Source organism: Ochotona princeps, chromosome 30, assembly GCF_030435755.1.
Source record: "Ochotona princeps isolate mOchPri1 chromosome 30, mOchPri1.hap1, whole genome shotgun sequence".
Taxonomy (NCBI): Eukaryota; Metazoa; Chordata; class Mammalia; order Lagomorpha; family Ochotonidae; genus Ochotona; species Ochotona princeps.
In genome coordinates this window covers 8,716,450-8,733,890 of record NC_080861.1, presented here as the reverse complement: position 1 = coordinate 8,733,890, position 17,441 = coordinate 8,716,450, and the positions used below count along the sequence as shown (strand labels likewise).

Genomic DNA, 17,441 nt, shown 5'->3' with positions numbered 1-17,441 from the left:
GCCAGATACGCCAACAATGGACACAGGCGTTCCAAGAGTTGCCACACACATGACCAAGGGGAAAAGAGAAAAGGATAAATTAAAGAAGTATGACAAGGATGCATCTTGTGGGGAGTCAACAGTCTCATGACAGAGCAAACTGGATTCACTAAGATCAAGTACAGCAGGGAAAATACTGCCAACGTTAGTTTTTTTAAAAAAATTTATTCATTTTTTGTGGAAAGTCAGATCTACAAAGAGAAGGAGAGACAGAAAGATCTTTCATCTGCTGGTTCATTCCCCCAAGTAACTACAATGGCCGGAGCTGGGCCGAACCAAAGCCAGGAGCTTCTTCCGGGTCTCCTGTGCAGGTGCAGGGTCCCAAGGTTTCAGACCATCCTCCACTGTTTTCCCAGGCCACAAGCAGGGAGCTGGATGAGAAGTGGAGCAGCTGGGATACAAACCAGGATACCATTCAGGGCCCATATTGGATTCCAGCGCATGCAAGGTGAGGACTTTACCCACTAGGCTACTGCGTTGAACTCCAATGTTAACCTTTAAACTCCTTTGTCCCAGACTCACAGTTCATGACAGCTCAGAAACCGGCATCTAAAAGTTCACATCAGTGAATAAGGGACACCCAGGGCCCAGAGGAATACTGACTGGATTCAGGTGGCAGAGTACAGGTGTCAGTGGGAACTGAGGGACAATCTACTAACAAAAGCTGATACTGGACTTCCCTTTTACTGGGCTCCCCTTGATGCTCCAACATAAAGCCTTAAGTTATGCTTCCAAAATTCTTTTCCTAAATGTCTCCCAATCACATGTTTAAACAATTGGTCTTTTTCTTTTTTTTTTTTTTAATAACATTTCTGCCTTTTAGGATTGCCATACTCAGTGGGAATCCCAAGCAGAGAACCTCCTATCATACTACTCAGGCATGCACAAGAGAAGGAACATGGACAGTCAAAACAAAGAAACAAATAAAAAAAGACTCACACTGGAACTTGGGTATATGGGAGTCCTTTCAGAAGAAACATGCAAGTCGATGTTCAAGTCTAACTTAGCAATGGACCTGACTCGTGTAGTATGAAAGGGCTCACTGGTCAGCAGGCAAGGACCTTCTAGAATTGAGGGGGCAATTCAACGTTTAGTCTATGCAAATGCAGACGAGACAAAAGAAATGTGTGTTTCAGTCAATAATTTGCCTAAGTAATTTTTAAAATGATTTAATTTAGTTATTGAAACTCAAAATGATAGAAAAAAATGAATGACAAAAAAAGAAAGAAATCTATTTGCCGGTTCACTCCCCAAGTGGCCACCATGGCTGGAGGTAGGCCAGGTTTGACAGGAGCCTGTAACTCCATTGATTACACTTAAACAAGGGGTTTAATATCTTTGTGTTTTTTTCTTTAATTTGCCTTTTAGGATATGACTGTGCATGCACGGAAGGAGTCCCAGGTAAAGAAGTTCATTTTACACTACCTAGGCACGCACAAGAAAGAACAGAGCATGCACGCCTGTGCGCGCACACACACACAGAGTAACTCGAGAATTCTGGGTCTTGGGTTCTCTTCTTCCATCTTCAGAAGCAGGACAGCTGGGATTCTACCTGGCACACCAAGCAGTGGCTCTTTTGCTCCACCACAACATGGATCCCTCCCTTAGTAATCCATACACGAGCAATTGCCCATGAGGAAAAAATACACATATTCTCTTTATACTCATACTACTCCAGAAATCATTTCTAGGGTAATGGTTAAAACTAGTTCTCTGTTCTTCAAACATTTCTATTGCAAACAAAAAAGTAAGCAGAGGTAATAAAAGATCACCAATTTCCACAACTTAACATATTGCTGGGTGTACACACACACTACTCACGCAGGTAATAACATTTAAAAATGATCAAAAAATTTCTACATAAAACTGTAAAAAAGTTAGCACTAGTGAGAACGAACTGCCCCTAGAAAGCCTGCAAAACATTAAGGAGAAAGAACAATCGAGACTTATCTGAGAAGCTTCCAGACTCAGTTATTATTCTTATCTCTCACAGCCAACAGACGTGCGAGATGGGTACACGGGGTCTATTTCAACTCCAACTTCTGGAGTAAACTGTACAGGCCTTTGTTCTTTATGTTCCTTATCTATTTCTAGAAAGGTCTTTGTTAAAATTAATAAGTAGCATTCTTTTCAGGGATTCTGTCTCTAACAATGCTTGTAACCAATCAAGTTCTAAAGACACTGATCTCAGGCCCTAAGAAGTTCACTGTTGCCTACCTAAAGTCCACCATTTGAGGCCAACCCAACATACATTCACTAGGTCATGAGAAGTAAACACAAATGCCAACCAGCTCACAGGGCCTGTTTATTTCCATGGATATTAGCAGAATTTCATGAGTATTATTATTTTTTTTTTCTTCATTAATTACATTGTATTATGTGACACAGTTACATAGGTACTTGGGTTCTCCCCACCCCTCCCCAAACCTTCCCACCATGGTGGATTCCTCCCCCTTGTTGCATAACCACAGCTCAAGTTCAGTTGAGATTCCCCCATTGCAAGCGTATACCAAACCTAGAGTCCAGCATCTTATTGTCCAGTCAAGTTCAACGGCTTCTTAGGTATACCCTCTCTGGTTTGAAGACAGAGCCAGCAGAGTATCATCCCAGTCAATAAATTTCATGAGTATTATTATCTGAAACAGTTCAGGGAAAAGGACTCCAACATGACCATAGAAATTCCAATGGTATTCTGACCCTAAAAGTCTATGGTTGGGTTTTCTATTTTGTCTCTTCCCCTCTTTCTGTCACTCTTTCAAATAAATAAATACATTATTTAAAAGCAAAAAAAAAAAAAAGGAATTTAAAATTTAACAAAGCAGAAAGGAAGAAAATAAGGAAAGTATTTTTTAAACATCTAGAATTTCATTGCTGTGAAAAGTAACCACTGCCAGCAAGCCAACATCTGTCCTTTGCTTTTTGATTAAGATTTATTTATTTGAAAGAGTGACACCTGAGAGGGATGCCAGCCCTTCAGGTGACAGCTTAACCCACTGTGCTGCAGTGCCAGTCCCTAGACCTTATCTTGATTCTCATATTTCACCCCACGCATCCCCTCGTCTGGCCGTCCTCAAGCCTTCATAATACCCTTCCCAAAGCACAGCAGATTTACGTGTTTCCTTGAGTTTCTATGTGCCAGTCCGGAAAATCATAAGAACCAAGACAGTGACCGGGGAACTTCACAGAGAGCGGGCCAGAAGCACAGGTGGCAGGGTGGGGCTTGCAACTGGCCTCTGAAGAGCGGGCTTTTGTGCAGAGTGCACCCTCCACCCGGACTGGAATGGACTGGCTAAGAGATTATCTGGTATTCACAAGGCTGGAGAATACTGGGGACCTCATGACAGAAGGCTTCTACGTTGAGTGAACGCAGAGAAATAGAGATCTGACCCTTCCTCTGTCAGATTACATTCGCTGAACTACTATAACGGGATTAAGCACGTGAAAGATGAACGCCCTTCCTCACTCAGAATCGCTGCATCTGTGAAGGGACTGTCCTCCACGGCCTCACAAGGTCAAACAAGCCAATCAGATCCCCTCCTCCGGGGATCAAACCCTGCTCAAACACCCCGAGGCTGAACCATGCAGGGCCAGTCATCTCCACAGCAGAGACCCAAGGAACAGAACAAAACCTGCTTTGCCATTGTTAACAAAACCTTTCTCTATTGTGTTCAATTCCTAGGAGCTACAATAAACACCATTTTCCTACTTCAAGGGGACAAAGTTTAAAGCTGTTCGAAATCACAGAGCCTTGGCAGTATCGCAGTATTACTAACAATACAGCACAATGTACTTATGTATTGTAGTATTACTAACAATAGAGCACAATGGACTTATGGCTAGGTGTCATTCAAAAATGTCTGCGTGTGCTTGCTCATTTATTATTCCCAATGATTCTAGAAAATAGGTATTGTTGCTACAGGTAAGGAGGCAGAGACAGAAACGTCACCACACCCTCCCTCATCATGATCTCCAAACCTTCCCCCCGGGGTCGGCAACCCACAATCACTGATTACAGCAGTTACAGCCCACACCTGGCGCTAAGAACCAGCCGCGCTGACTGCATCCTGAGAGCACCTGAAGCCTGCTCTAATGTCATAACAAAACTGATGGTGCTGCCATCACGTACCTGATGCCACACTTCCACCACTCCCTGTGAGGGCAGAAAATGGGCAGTCACCACATTCCTGGAAATTCCTCCCCTTTCTCCCAGCACTCTGCCCAAAGCATCAGCACTGTCCTCCTTGGAGCTCCTACAGAGGCAGGACACAGACTCTCACAGGTCGCACTTCACTCTAACGCATGCTCACCATTCCCTGAGCGAAGCATCACTTTGATGATCAATCTTACCCCCCTAACTTTTATCTACGTCTCATCCCCGAATCCTTTAGTATGTTACAGAACTCCTTGACCCCCCAATTATTTCTCAGAGCAGAAAAAACTGAGGCTCAGGAAGATTACGTCACGCTGTCCTATATAAAAGCGCTGATTTTAGCACTGGGATTTGAAATTAAGCTGGTCAAGCCCTCAATTTAGGACTAAATTATAAAGCCTCCGAACAAATTACTTTTAGACCTATGTTTTGTTAATAGTGTAAGAATATTTGGGGGGGAAGGGGGGCCAGGACAGTGGTGTAGCAGCCTCACCTTCTACCTGCAGCGCTGGTACTAGTCCAGCCAGCTACACTTCCCATCCAGCTCCCGCTAATGCCTTGGGAAAGCAGCAGAATACGGCTCAAGTTCTGGGCCCCTGCATCCACATGGGAGACCCAGGAGAAGCTCCTGACTCCCAGCTTCAGATCAGCCCAGCTCTGGCCATTGTGACTATTTGAAGAAAGAACTACCAAATTAAAAAATCTCTCCGTCTTTCCTCTCTGTGTAACTCTGTCTTTCAAACAAAAATAAATAAATAAATAAATCTTTAAAAAAAAAAAAAAAAAGAATGTTTTTGCATTAGAAACCATACTTTCTCAAATGGTCACACTGAATTTTATAACAGTCTTCAGCCAATTTTTCTCCTACATTTGGATATTTACACTTTCTTAATATCATAAATAAGGTTACAATAGCTGACCTTGTAGCTTAATTTAAGGACATATCTTAATGTGCTTAATAAATCTCTGGCATGGATTTACCAGGTCAAAAAACATGCACTTTTCCATTCTTCTGAACTGAACTATGTATTGGCAAATAAAGGTGTTTATTTGCAAAACTTGTTAAAAAAATACGAAAGCAAACAAGACTGGCTCTTTTGGGGGGGGGGCAGAGATTTTATTTTTATAGGAAATTTAGATACACAGAGAGCAGAGACAGAAAGGAAGCTATCTTCTGTCTATTGATTCACTCCCCTGGCTGCCACAACAGCTGGAGCTGCGCCAATTTGAAGCCAGGAGCCAGGAACCTCTCCAGGTCTCCCACCCAGATGTAGAGTCCCAAGGCTTTGGGCCGTCCTCGACTGCTTTCCCAGGCCACAAGCAGGGAGCCGGATGGGAAGTGGAGCTGCCAGGATTAGAACTGGCGCCCATATGGGATCCTGGCGCGTGCAAGGCAAGGACTTTAGCCACTAGGTTACCATTCCGGGCCCAAGGTTGGCTCTCCCTTGTGAAACCTTTTTTTGTGCCCTGGGGAATTCATGTGTATTTATATACTCTGAAGAGACAGCCTGCTCAGCTAAAAAAGAAGATTCTGTTTTAAAATGTTAATTGATGTGGGATAATAGGATTTCCCAATCAACAGCAAATACAGCTCAAGCCCACAGCTTAAGGATTCTTGATCCCAGTTTTCAATTGCATCCTATTTTCTGGGGCGATTCTAGGCTTGCGGATCAACTGTGAAGACAGGTAAACAATAAACAAAGACCATTCTAAGACTTCTGGAATCTCTCCTCGTACTGGCTGCTTCAAAAGTCAGAGACTAGATCATTGCAGCAGCTCAGCAGCCCCATGATATTTTATCAGTCTGTTTACTTCTTTTCCGCTGACACCATCTACCAGCATTTCCTGTTTCAGAAAGTTACTCCAGCACAGTGACTTCCTGGGAAGCTCACATTATTTTTTTTGCTCTATCAACAGGACAGGAGTGAAACACTCTGCTATTGAGGACAAAAAAAAAAAATCCCCAGTAAAAAAAATCATCAGATGGAAGCCCGGGTCCGCCAGAACCATGCGCTTGTGACAAACAAGATGTACAGACTTCCAGAGAGACGGGGTAAGTGAAGGCAGAATAGTAAAACATTCAAAGACCCTCTATGAACTGGAACTTTAATATACAGAAAAAACTTGCCACTAACTGTATCTACTCAGAAGCACTTCAAGAAATGAATTTTTTTTAAATGCCATCTGTTTATTTGCGACAAAGAGAGACAAAGAACTCATCCACTGCTTCACTTCCCGAACACCCACAGGGTCAGGCCTGGAGCGAGGAACTGGGAACGAAATTCAAGTCTCCCAAACGAGAGCGGCAGACACCCAGCTCCCGGAGCCTCACTGTTGCTTTGTAGGGTCTGCATCAGCAGGCAGCTGGGGGCCAGAGTCAAACCCAGATACTCCACCGTGAGATGAAAGCATGTCAACTTAACTGCCAGACCAAAGAGCTACTGCCCCCACCCTGCCCCACCACACACAAAAAAAGTTCTTATCCTGAAACTCGTATCGGAGCACGGAACAACACACACCAGCACAGTCCTGCTGAGGAGCTCAAGCCCTGGAGCCTGCATAGCGACAACAATGATCTTCCCGGGACAAGTAAGAAAGATGAAATGGAGGGCCCGGCGGCGTGGCCCAGCGGCTAAAAGTCCTCGCCTTGAAAGCCCCGGGATCCCATATGGGCGCCGGTTCTAATCCCGGCAGCTCCACTTCCCATCCAGCTCCCTGCTTGTGGCCTGGGAAAGCAGTCGAGGACGGCCCAATACATTGGGACACTGCACCCGCGTGGGAGACCCGGAAGAGGTTCCTGGTTCCCAGCATCGGATTGGCGCGTACCGGCCCGTTGCGGCTCACTTGGGGAGTGAAACATCGGATGGAAGATCTTCCTCTCTGTCTCTCCTCCTCTCTGTATATCCGGCTTTCCAATAATAATAAAAAAAAAATCTTAAAAAAAAAGAAAGATGAAATGGAAAAGACAAGTAAACAATTCCACACGCAGTGAAGAACTTCCAGATACAGGAAACTAATGAGCATGAAGAGAAAATGAAGCATTTCCAAAAACTGTTAAGGAAATCTTAATGATAGCTACTATTTTTAAACAAAGAACAAATCGGTTGAAGTTTCAACCCTGGGTTTAAAGGCCCTAAGATTTCCCGCACCCTCATCCCACCATCAGAATGAATCCCAGGACACATTATCTACATCTACAGCTCAGTTGCCACATTGCATCTGATTTAGCAATCTCAAACCCAACCTATCTCACACTGAAGAGCAGAATGACATACACAGGGCACAGAGCAAGCACCGTCCAGCTTGTCTCTCTCATAAAGCCTTCCCCAGCAAACTTCTGAGACCAGAGAGGCTCCGAGAGTCGGCGTCATAGAGAAATAAACCTCTTTCAGCTTGAGTGAACTTCAGAATCCAGTAAGCCCGGATTCTGAGCTGACAATGAACTTGCTTCGCTTGGAGTCAGAACTTACCTAGGGCATGGCTACAACTCCGACAGGACTCTGTCAGACTCACAATGATGTGCTGCAGGTCGGCTCTCGGAGGGGTGGGGGAGGGGTTGGGGTTTTTCCAGCCATTACATTTACAGGACTCCTCAGCCTGCAAAAGGAAGAGAGAGAGAACATTAGGTAACAGGTACCCAGGACCTGAATGCTTTACATGGGGACAATGTACACTAGCTTTATGATACCTATCTACTCCACAGTGCCAACTTGATCATATATACACATATCAGGAAAAAAAAAAAACACAGAGAAAGGGTCAAGGGGGTGTTTAAGTATTTTGGTTTCTGGTTTGTGTTTTTTTCTGCTAGCTGGAATCTGCAGGGTGGTAGCACAGACAGCCACCCCTCACCCCCCACTCCAGCGTTGGGCTACCATTGTGCCCCTGTAGCTGCCCATGGAGTAGTCTGTTCCAACACTCTGCAAAAGCATCCTGATGCCATCTCAAGGTTATGCCTCCTGGCTCCAAACTTTCAGCTCCATCCCACAGACCTCAAGAGAAACGCACAGAACTGGAACAGTTAGCACCCTAGGTGATAAATAGGACATATTCAGCCAAAGCCATACTTGGATCTCTTCCAAGTCTTCTGTGGGCTCTCAGTGTTAGAAATGGAGCAGACCCCCACAAACAAACAAACAAGAGCCCTCCCTGTGGAGTCTGATTTCCACCCATCTTACTGGAACGCCGAATCATTTAACTTTCATTTGAAAGCAATCTTCCTAACTTTGTCTATAAAGTCTTCATTCTTTACTACCTTGGTAGAAGACTGAACATGAGTTCAGTTCATCTTTGCAATGACTTAGGCTATGAAGTGGAGGGCACACATAAAACTCTGATCAACTATTCTACCAGGGTACCTATCACAGTGGATCCCCAAGTGTGAAAGGCTATCATGTTGGCATCGAATACCATAGCCATTTACAGCTCTGCCCATGCCTACTAACTGGGGCACTCTAACACCCTCCCCATGTATTCACTGCTTCAAATCTGTAGTGACTGGGAAACCAGTAAACACATTGGTAGCACGATGCACAATGCAGGCTAACACACAGTGACGAGATTCCGTATGGGCGATGGTTTAATCTCAGCAGCCGTGCTTCCCATCCAACTCCCACTTGTGGCCTGGAAAAGCAGTTGAGGACAGCCCAAAGCTTTGGGACCCTGCACCCACGTGGGAGATCTGGAGGAGGTTCCTGGCTCCTGGCTTCGGATCAGCTCAGCTCCGGCCATTGTGACCACTTGGGGAGTGAACCAGCAGATGGAAGATCTCTCTTTCTGTACCTCCTTTTCACTGTGTATCTGCCTTTCCAAAATTAATAATTAAATCTTTTAAAAAAATCAAGTCTGTGTCTACCATTTAGTTTCCCCATATATTTTATGTTTTCCCACAATTGGCCTCTACAGCAAAGTCCTCCTTTGTCTTGTTATTTTTCTGAAAATGTACAATCCTCTGCTGTATTTAATAAGCCCAAGTTTAAACCACACTTTCAAGATATCCATCGGGGAGCTACCAGGCTTATGTACAAGCAGCATGTTCAAGAAACTTTTTTCCATTTTGCTCTTGCTAATCTGTCTTTTGTTACTTCCGTTTACAGGGTTTCAGCCAGTGAATAGAGGGCAAAGAGAAAGTTTTTCTCCTCTACAAAAGTACTGCCAGGTTCTTTCTGGAATTGGAGAAAACCAAGTTCATTGTGGACCAACCTCTCCTAGAAGCATACCAGCTAGTTCCAGAGTCCCTCAAGTCCCGTAGCTTTTCTGAACAGCTGGGGTTTGATCCAGCTGCCTTCCTGAAAAATCCTTTGGTTTGACAAAGCAAGCACTGACAAAATGATCCTGACAAAGCAGATAAGCATGGTGTGATAAACCTAGAAGAAAAATACAGTCATAGTCAAAAATCTCTGAGTTTGGAGAACTGAATTTCAGGCAAAGGAACTACTAGGCATATGGATCCATTAATACAACAATATTCATTATCAGCCTATATAGGCAGGTCCTTTTGCTTGGTACATAAGAAAAATGAATGTTCTGGGCCCTGCGCGGGGGCCTAGCGGTTAAAGCCCTCACCTTAAATACGCCAGGATCCCATATGGGCACCAGTTCTAATCCCGGCTGCCCCACTTCCCATCCAGCTCTCTGCTTGTGGCAAGTCAAGGACAGCCCAAAGCCTTGGGACCCTGCACCTGCGTAGGAGACCAAGAAGAGCTCCATGCTCCTGGCTTCGGATTGGCTCAGCACCGGCTGTTGCGTCACTTGGGGAGTGAGTGAATCATCGGACAGAGCTCTTCCTCTCTGTCTCTCCTCCTCTCTGTAAATCTGACTTTGCAATAAAAATAGCACAAATCTGAGAAAAAAAAAAAAGAAAATGAATATGCTGCTGTCACAGAGCCCACATTAGGGTGCTTGGACATGGGACAAACAACAGGCAATAAAACATGTAGTATATTAGCAAGTCATAGTACTGAGAGCAGGTGTTATAGTACAGTGGGTTAAAAAAAAAAACTGTGTCACCCACATCTTATACTGGAGTCCTGGTTCAAGTTCACACTGCTCTGCTTCCCATGCAGCTTCCAGCTAAGGCGCCTAGAAGGCAACAGGTAATAGCCCAGTGCTTGGGTCCCTGCCACCCATACAGGAGACCCAGATGCAGTTTTAGGTTCCTGGTTCAGTCTGGCCCAGTACCAGCTGTGGCAGACAAGTAGGGAGTGACCCAACAGATGGAAGCTCGCTCTCTCTCTTCATCTGTCACACTGCCTTTCAACCAAGCAAGTTTACAAGAAAAAAGTGAGAGTGCTATGGGGAAAGGAAGACAGGTACAGTGGAGCCGACAAACAGTGAGCCAGAAGCGCAATTTTCACCAGGCTCTCAGAGAAGGCGGCATTAGGGCAAAAACTTGGAAAAGGGAGAGTGGTCTCTAGGGATCTGGTGGAAGAGCAAATGACAGAAGCAAAGTAAGGGTGCCTGGTGTGCTCCCAAAAGGGCAATCGCATGTGTGTCTAGAGTGCAGGAAGATGGCCAGTTGTGGAAGGTTAGGCATTTTAATCCTAGGCAATGATAAGGATTCGAGATTGGTTATTTGATCTATTCTTTCAAACAGACTCCTCAGAACTTAAACTGGGGGTGGAGAGGAAAAAGAGGAGGCAGTCGGCCGAGAGCCTGCATGTCTGCAAACTCGCCTCTTTCTTTCATCTTTGTTTTTATTTCTGTATTTAAACACTGATTTCATTTACAGGAAAGGCAAAGTACAGAAAGAAGAGGAGGAAGAGTCAGGGAGATCTTCTATCCCCTCACTCACTGCCCACAACGGCTGCAATCCTGGGGCTCAGTCAGGCCAGAACCACACTGAAACCCGGAGCCTGAAACCCACCCACATCTCCCAGGGGCATGGCAGAGCCCTAAGACCCTGGGCCACCTTCTGCTGCTTTCCTGGGGCATTGGCAGGGAACTGGACTGCGGAGCAGCAGCCAGGATTCCAACCAGCACTCCAATCAGGATGCCAGCATGGCAGGTGGCGGCTTCTTCTGCCGCAACACAATGCAGACCCCATTTTTTCTTTTACTTTTTTTTTTTTTAGCTTCTTTTAGTTTTCAGGGCAAGCATCTCTACTTCAGAAGCAGTCATTGAGGCTTCAAGAAAATCTATTTTCCTCTTCTGTCTCTAATTTACATGAACAAACCACCCCATTTTCCTCCTACTTCCAGACCAGGATCAATTATGTATTCTGTTATACAAGGCAGCACAACCATCATTCACAGAGCAGCTGGACAGAAAAGAACACCAATACCTTACAGACGGTCCATGGAGAAAACAAAGGATTATCCTCGAATTGCCACAAGATGTCACATGCTTTAGTCAAGGATTACATTAGCCACCAAAACACTTGATTGATGTTAGGGCTAGAGGTCAGATGGGTAATGATCGAAAGTTCAAACCTCCAAGCTATCATGCAATTTGGGAGTCTTCCCTCACTGTCTAGGCAACCATCTTAACTTTCCACAAACACGGTGGACTTTGCTCCTGGGCATATTAGCAACCACAGCCTAAGTCTCCTTCTGGGCAGATCATCTGTAAACACGGAGAACTGGCAGGACCAGAATAGAACCAAGCATGGCCAGTAGAAATGGACTTCAAAGAGTCATAGAAAAATGGAACGAAAAGATAAGTGTGTTCTGCTGAAAAAACTTGTTTTCTGAAATCCCTGCTAGTTTTGTTCATAATATGCATCTCACACGAACTCTAAGAAAACCTCTCATATGCATGAATTTCAAGAACTTCTGCACCGAACTTCAGCTATCTCTTAATGCCACTTTCTGTACACTTTCTGAACTCCCCACACATTTGTACCTCCAGTGACAGCTGTTCAAGGGGAGGATGGCATTTGCATCCTTAACACATTCCACAAACCAGGATTTCAAAAACCCTAAGTTTTCTCCATGTGGGGTTGATTTTATAATGCCCCCTTCTTCACTGAAATTCAAGCCAATAACTAACAAGCTTTTTGGTCTTATGAGACAATACAGGAATTTAGAGATCTAGATCTTGATTTTATTATTGCAACAGACTTAGCAGCATCAGCCCAGAGAGAAAACGTAACCCAAGAGAGACTAACGGGCAGGTTCCCTGGGGGTTCCTAAAGGGGTCAGTCTCCAAGGTCATGGCAGGGAGATCTGATATGAGCAAGTCTTGCGTTTCCCCTACTTGATAAAGAAGCTACATCCCAAATACTAACCGCACTCCTCTAAACCATTTTTGATAGAGTGCCTAATGAATCCTACCACACAATCAATATCAGTGCTTCAAATGTAACTGAACAAAAGTCTTTTCTTTCAAAACTAGCTAATTTTGCTCCGCCTGCTCAATCTTGGGATCCAAGCACTTTTTATAATGTACGTTTTATTTCTTTCGATCTGGATGATAGAATTTGTCCAAATGCATAGAAAACTGCCTGAAAACTAAGGACGACGAATAGAGGGAAAGAGTGAACTCATGAAATATAAAAGCCTTATCAGTCCCCCAGACCTCCGCCACCTGATAGTTTCGGCATAGAATAGTCTCAATATCCTTAAGTGGTCCTAAATTACCCTCCACTGAAATATCTGGGATTCCCTTGAATTTTGCTAATTGGGTTAGTATTGCTTTGCTAGCACATGAAAAGTACTTCCTACAAATGCCCATTCAGCATGGAACACCTGGGGTCACGTAGGCACCAATATTTTCACTGTATATGAGATGTACTCTCCAAGTTACTAAACAGGGCAAATAAGTCCTTTAAAAATCATTCAATGCCATTATCACCACGGGCCAGCAAAGCATTTTCTGCCAAGCGTTGTGAGCTGCCACCACCATGCCCTCCACTTTGGCCTTCATCTCTGCCTCGCAAACGTTCCAGCCTGGCCACTGTTCTTTGAGATAAGAGGTCTCCCTTCAAAACACCTTTGCTATTTCTCTCTCCTTAATTACGCTTGACAGCTGCTGTCCAAGGGAACTCTCAAGAAGGTTGTCCTTGCAGCTTTAACAAAGTCCCCGCTGAAGGACAACCTTTTACCTGATGCACTGCCAAGCCAATTACTGCAGCAGCAAGCAGCCTGCGGGGGGTAGGGGGGCATCCTGGATGACTTCACCTCCCCCAAGAGCAAGTCTCTGCAGACCTGGCAGAACCACAAAGGAAAAAAAGGCCACCACACTGCTTTCAGCAAACCTGGATAAAACATGTGTCTGTGCCAACAGAATGCAGGGTGAAAGGTCAAAAGAAAGCAGCACACCTTGTCCTGATACGCAGAGGCCAGGATGGACGACGGGAAGGAGGACAATGTGATAAATCCCGCTTAGACACAGATAAGCCGAGAGGGGAACCCACAGTTTACCCACTGTGAACATGTGACACGTATGTGAGGAGAATTGGGGGACATTCAAAGGAAAAAGTCAGCCAAGCTACTAGCAGGATTCTGCCAAAGACTAAAATACTAGAAAGTCATGCTACCGGAAAACTAACTGATGACAGGGATGCCCTACAGGAAGAGCATGCTCACAGGAAATGTACGGGGCACAGCTGGGAAGCCAACAGTCGTTGACACCTAAGAAGAGACAAGTAGACGCATGTGTATTCTTGTCTTACCCTGTGTGCGGAAGGCATCAATTAGTCCCATTATGGGAAAACTTGAAGCTCCAAGCAGCATGGGTCTCAGATGAGATCACTGTCGGCCCTACAGTCATTTAGGAAAGGGGGAGAGTCATTTTATTTAGGACCTCAATGATCCAAACTGGACAAAGGAAACATGTTTAAAGCTAAGATTTAAAACCACGGGGTTTGGTGCAGCAGGTTAAGCACAGCCAGAGAACCCGTTGAAATTCCAGCTGCCTCAGTTGCACTGCAGTTCCTACTAATGAGCCTGGGAAAGCAGCGGAAAATGGCCCAAGCGCTTGGGGTCCCTGCCATCCATACGAAAGACTCGGGTGGAGATCTAGCCTCCTGGCTCTGGCCTGCCCAGGACCTAGCCATTGCAGCCACTTGGGGTGAACCACAGATGGACAACACCTGCTAGTCTCTCTCTTCTCTGTACCTCTGCCTTCCAAAGAAATGAATTCTAAAAAATGAACCAAAACCATACTATCACATCCACCGAGACAGCTGTACAGGACAACAACTGACCATCAAAGACGTGGGAAACGAGAATCTTACACAGTAGGGATATAAAATGAACAGTCACTTGGGAAACAGTTTTGCAGTTTCTCCAAAAAGTACACGTAGACCAATGGAAGGGAACTGGGAACCCAAACGTTGTTGACAAACGTACCACACGTATTTAACTGAGAAAGGACAGTGTTTTCAGATACTGGTGCTAGGAAAAAACTGGATATTTGCATTTAAAAGAATGAGATTGGACACTCCCTAACACTATACATAAAAATAAACTCAAAATACATCAAAGATTTCAACATTGACCTTAAAACTAGAAATCTCTTACAAGAAAGCATAGGAGGAAAGCTTTATGACACTGAATTTGACAAGGCTGTCTTAAATGCTACCAAAGGACAAGAAACAACAGAAAAATTAACAAATTAGAGCCTCTACGTATCCAAGGACACAGTCAATGGAGTGAAAAAGCAACCCAAAGAATGCAAGAAAATGTTTGCAAACCATATACTTTATACATTTCCAGAATATATATAGAACTTCTACAATTCTGGCTACTATGAACAAAAACAGAAAACAGCTGTTGGTGAGCATATAGAGAAATTAAAACCTTTGTGTGTTGCTGGCAGGAATGAAAACTGGTGCAACCACTGTGGAAAACACCATGACAGTGCCTCCAACAATGTTTAAGTGGGAGTGGGGTGACGAGGGCGAAGGGAGGGTTACACAACGTAACGTAACAGGCTAAGTTCATGCTTGGACGCTACATGGAAGGTCCCTATCTTACATGGGAAGAACGACTCCAGTCCTGGCTCCTCCACTTGAGGTCCAGCTTCCTGCTACGCATCCCAGGAGACGGCAGATGTTGACTGACTCAAGTGCTTATACCCATGAAAACCACGTGGGAAACCCAAATGGAATTCTGCCCTCCTGCTTCAGTCTGGCCCAGCCCCGGCTGTTCCACGGCATTTCATCAGTAGATGAAAGATCTATCTTTTTCTCCCTCTTGCCCTGCCCTTTGAATAGATAAAAACACATGAAAATTTAAAAACAAAAAAAATTTTTAAACAGAATTCCTGGGGATAGCTGTTTAGAGTTGGCAGTTTGGATACCATCAGGAAACCCAGATCGGACAGCTGAGTGCCCGGATTCACATGCCAGCTCTGGTCCTGACTCCACTGCCTGCTGAATCGCACTGGGAGGCAGGGGGCAGCGCGTCAGGTGTTGGGTCCTGCTCACCTACAAAGAACATCTGCATTGAGTTCTGCGATCACAGAAACATGAGCAGTGACCAAGCAAATGACAGGTGTCTGTTTCTGAGTTTCAAATAAATAAACTGCACTGGAATTGCCCTATGATCCTACAATCAGGATATATGTCCAAAAAAATGAAAGCGGGAAGTCAAGAGATATCTGTACATCCATATTCTACCAGCCTGAGTTCAATGCCCAAAAGGTAGAAACAACCCGAACGTCCCCTGAAAATGAATGGATAAAGGAGACATAGTACTCAATTAGGCAAAGGAGTTTTCACCTTAAAAAGAAAGGAAATAAAGGGCATTAGAAAAAGCGAAATAAGCAAAGAACAAATTCTGTTACAACTCCACTTACACGAGGCATTCAAACTCATAGAGAGAGAATTGGTGGTTGCCAACAGAGTTGGTAGGACGGGGGAGGGGAGAGAGATTATTGTTTAATGAGTGCAGAGTTTCAGGTTTGCAAGACAGAAACATTCTGTGATGGTTGCACAACGAGGTGAATTTCTTCATGCCACAGAACTACACGCTTCAAAGTGGTTAAATTCTATGCTATAAGCATTGTGTCACAATTTCTCAAAGTAGCTGCAAATACTTCAACGGCTAAACATAAATTTATCGCATCACCTGGCAAACGTACTCTTAGGCATGTACTCAGGAGAAAGAAACACATGCATGCAAAGGCTTGCAACGCTATTCCTAACAAATAAATAAAACAATTCCTAAAAAAATATAAAATTATAAAGTACTGGTAAATGCAATATCGTGGATGAACTGCAAACACAGCACATTCAACCCCCAGGCTTGGGGGGCCCAGCACAATGACTCAATAACTAAACCTTCATCCTGTAAGAACCAGGATCCCGTGTATACGGGCACCAGTTCAAGTCCCGGCTGCTCCACTTCCCATCCAGCTCCCTGCTTGTGGCCTGGGAAAGCAGTAGAGGACGGTCCAGAGCCTTGGGACCCTGCACCCACGTGAAAGTCCCAGAGCAAGCTCCTAGCTCCTGGCTCTTGGCTTCAGATCGTCTTAGCTCCAGCCACTGCAGCCAGCAGATGGAAGATCTTTCTCTGTCTCTCCTTTCTGCATAAAATGGACCCACCTTTCAGATAAAAATAAATTAATCAAAAATAAATCAAAAAAGAAGCCAGCCTTAAAATACTACATACCTCTTATATGTATGTTTCTATTTTCATATAAATATTCAGAAAAGGCAGATCTATAGAGAGCAGACCAGCGTCATCTGGTTCTGAGGATGGGAGCCATCTTGACTGCAAATGCGACAGAGAACTTTACAGAGTAGACTGCGTTGAAAACTATAATGTATAGTTAATTTGCTTTAAAAGATTTTATTGGGCCCTGTGCAATAGCCTAGAGGCTAAAGTCCTCGTCTTGAATGCACCAGGATCCCATATGGTTCTGGTTCTAATCCCAGCTGTCCCACTTTCCATCCTGGGAAAGCAGTCGAGGACGGCCCAATGCCTTGGGACCCTGCACCCACGTGGGAGACCCAAAGGAAGTTCCTGGCTCCTGACTTCAGATCGGTGCAGCACCAGCCCTTGCACGCACTTGGGGAGTGAATCATCGGAAGGAAGATCATCTTCACTGTCTCTCCTCCTTTCTGTATATCTGACTTTGCCATGAAAATAAACAAATCTAAGATTTACCTTTAACAAGTCAAGAATTTCAAACAATTAACTAGCATTTTCAAAGATGGAGGCTGTGCAGTTTTCCCCAACTTTTGTCCTAGAACTGTTGCTGACGTAAGTAAGCTTCATTACTAAGCTACATTTGAAACGCGCACGCGTGTGCGCGCACGCGTACTTAGCAATCTGCCTCCAAGTTCACGGCGCAGTCCTTTCTC

The 17,441-nt window shown here is 44.6% G+C and overlaps 1 protein-coding gene across 1 annotated transcript in view; it reads right to left on the bottom strand.

Moving 5' to 3' along the window:
* KAT2B (lysine acetyltransferase 2B) overlaps window positions 1-17,441 on the bottom strand; it is an 89,851-nt gene that overhangs the window by 53,553 nt on the left and 18,857 nt on the right. The window contains exon 2 of the mRNA XM_004588297.2: window positions 7,660-7,786. Coding sequence (XP_004588354.2) covers window positions 7,660-7,786 — 127 coding nt within the window. The remainder of the gene's footprint in view (window positions 1-7,659; window positions 7,787-17,441) is intronic.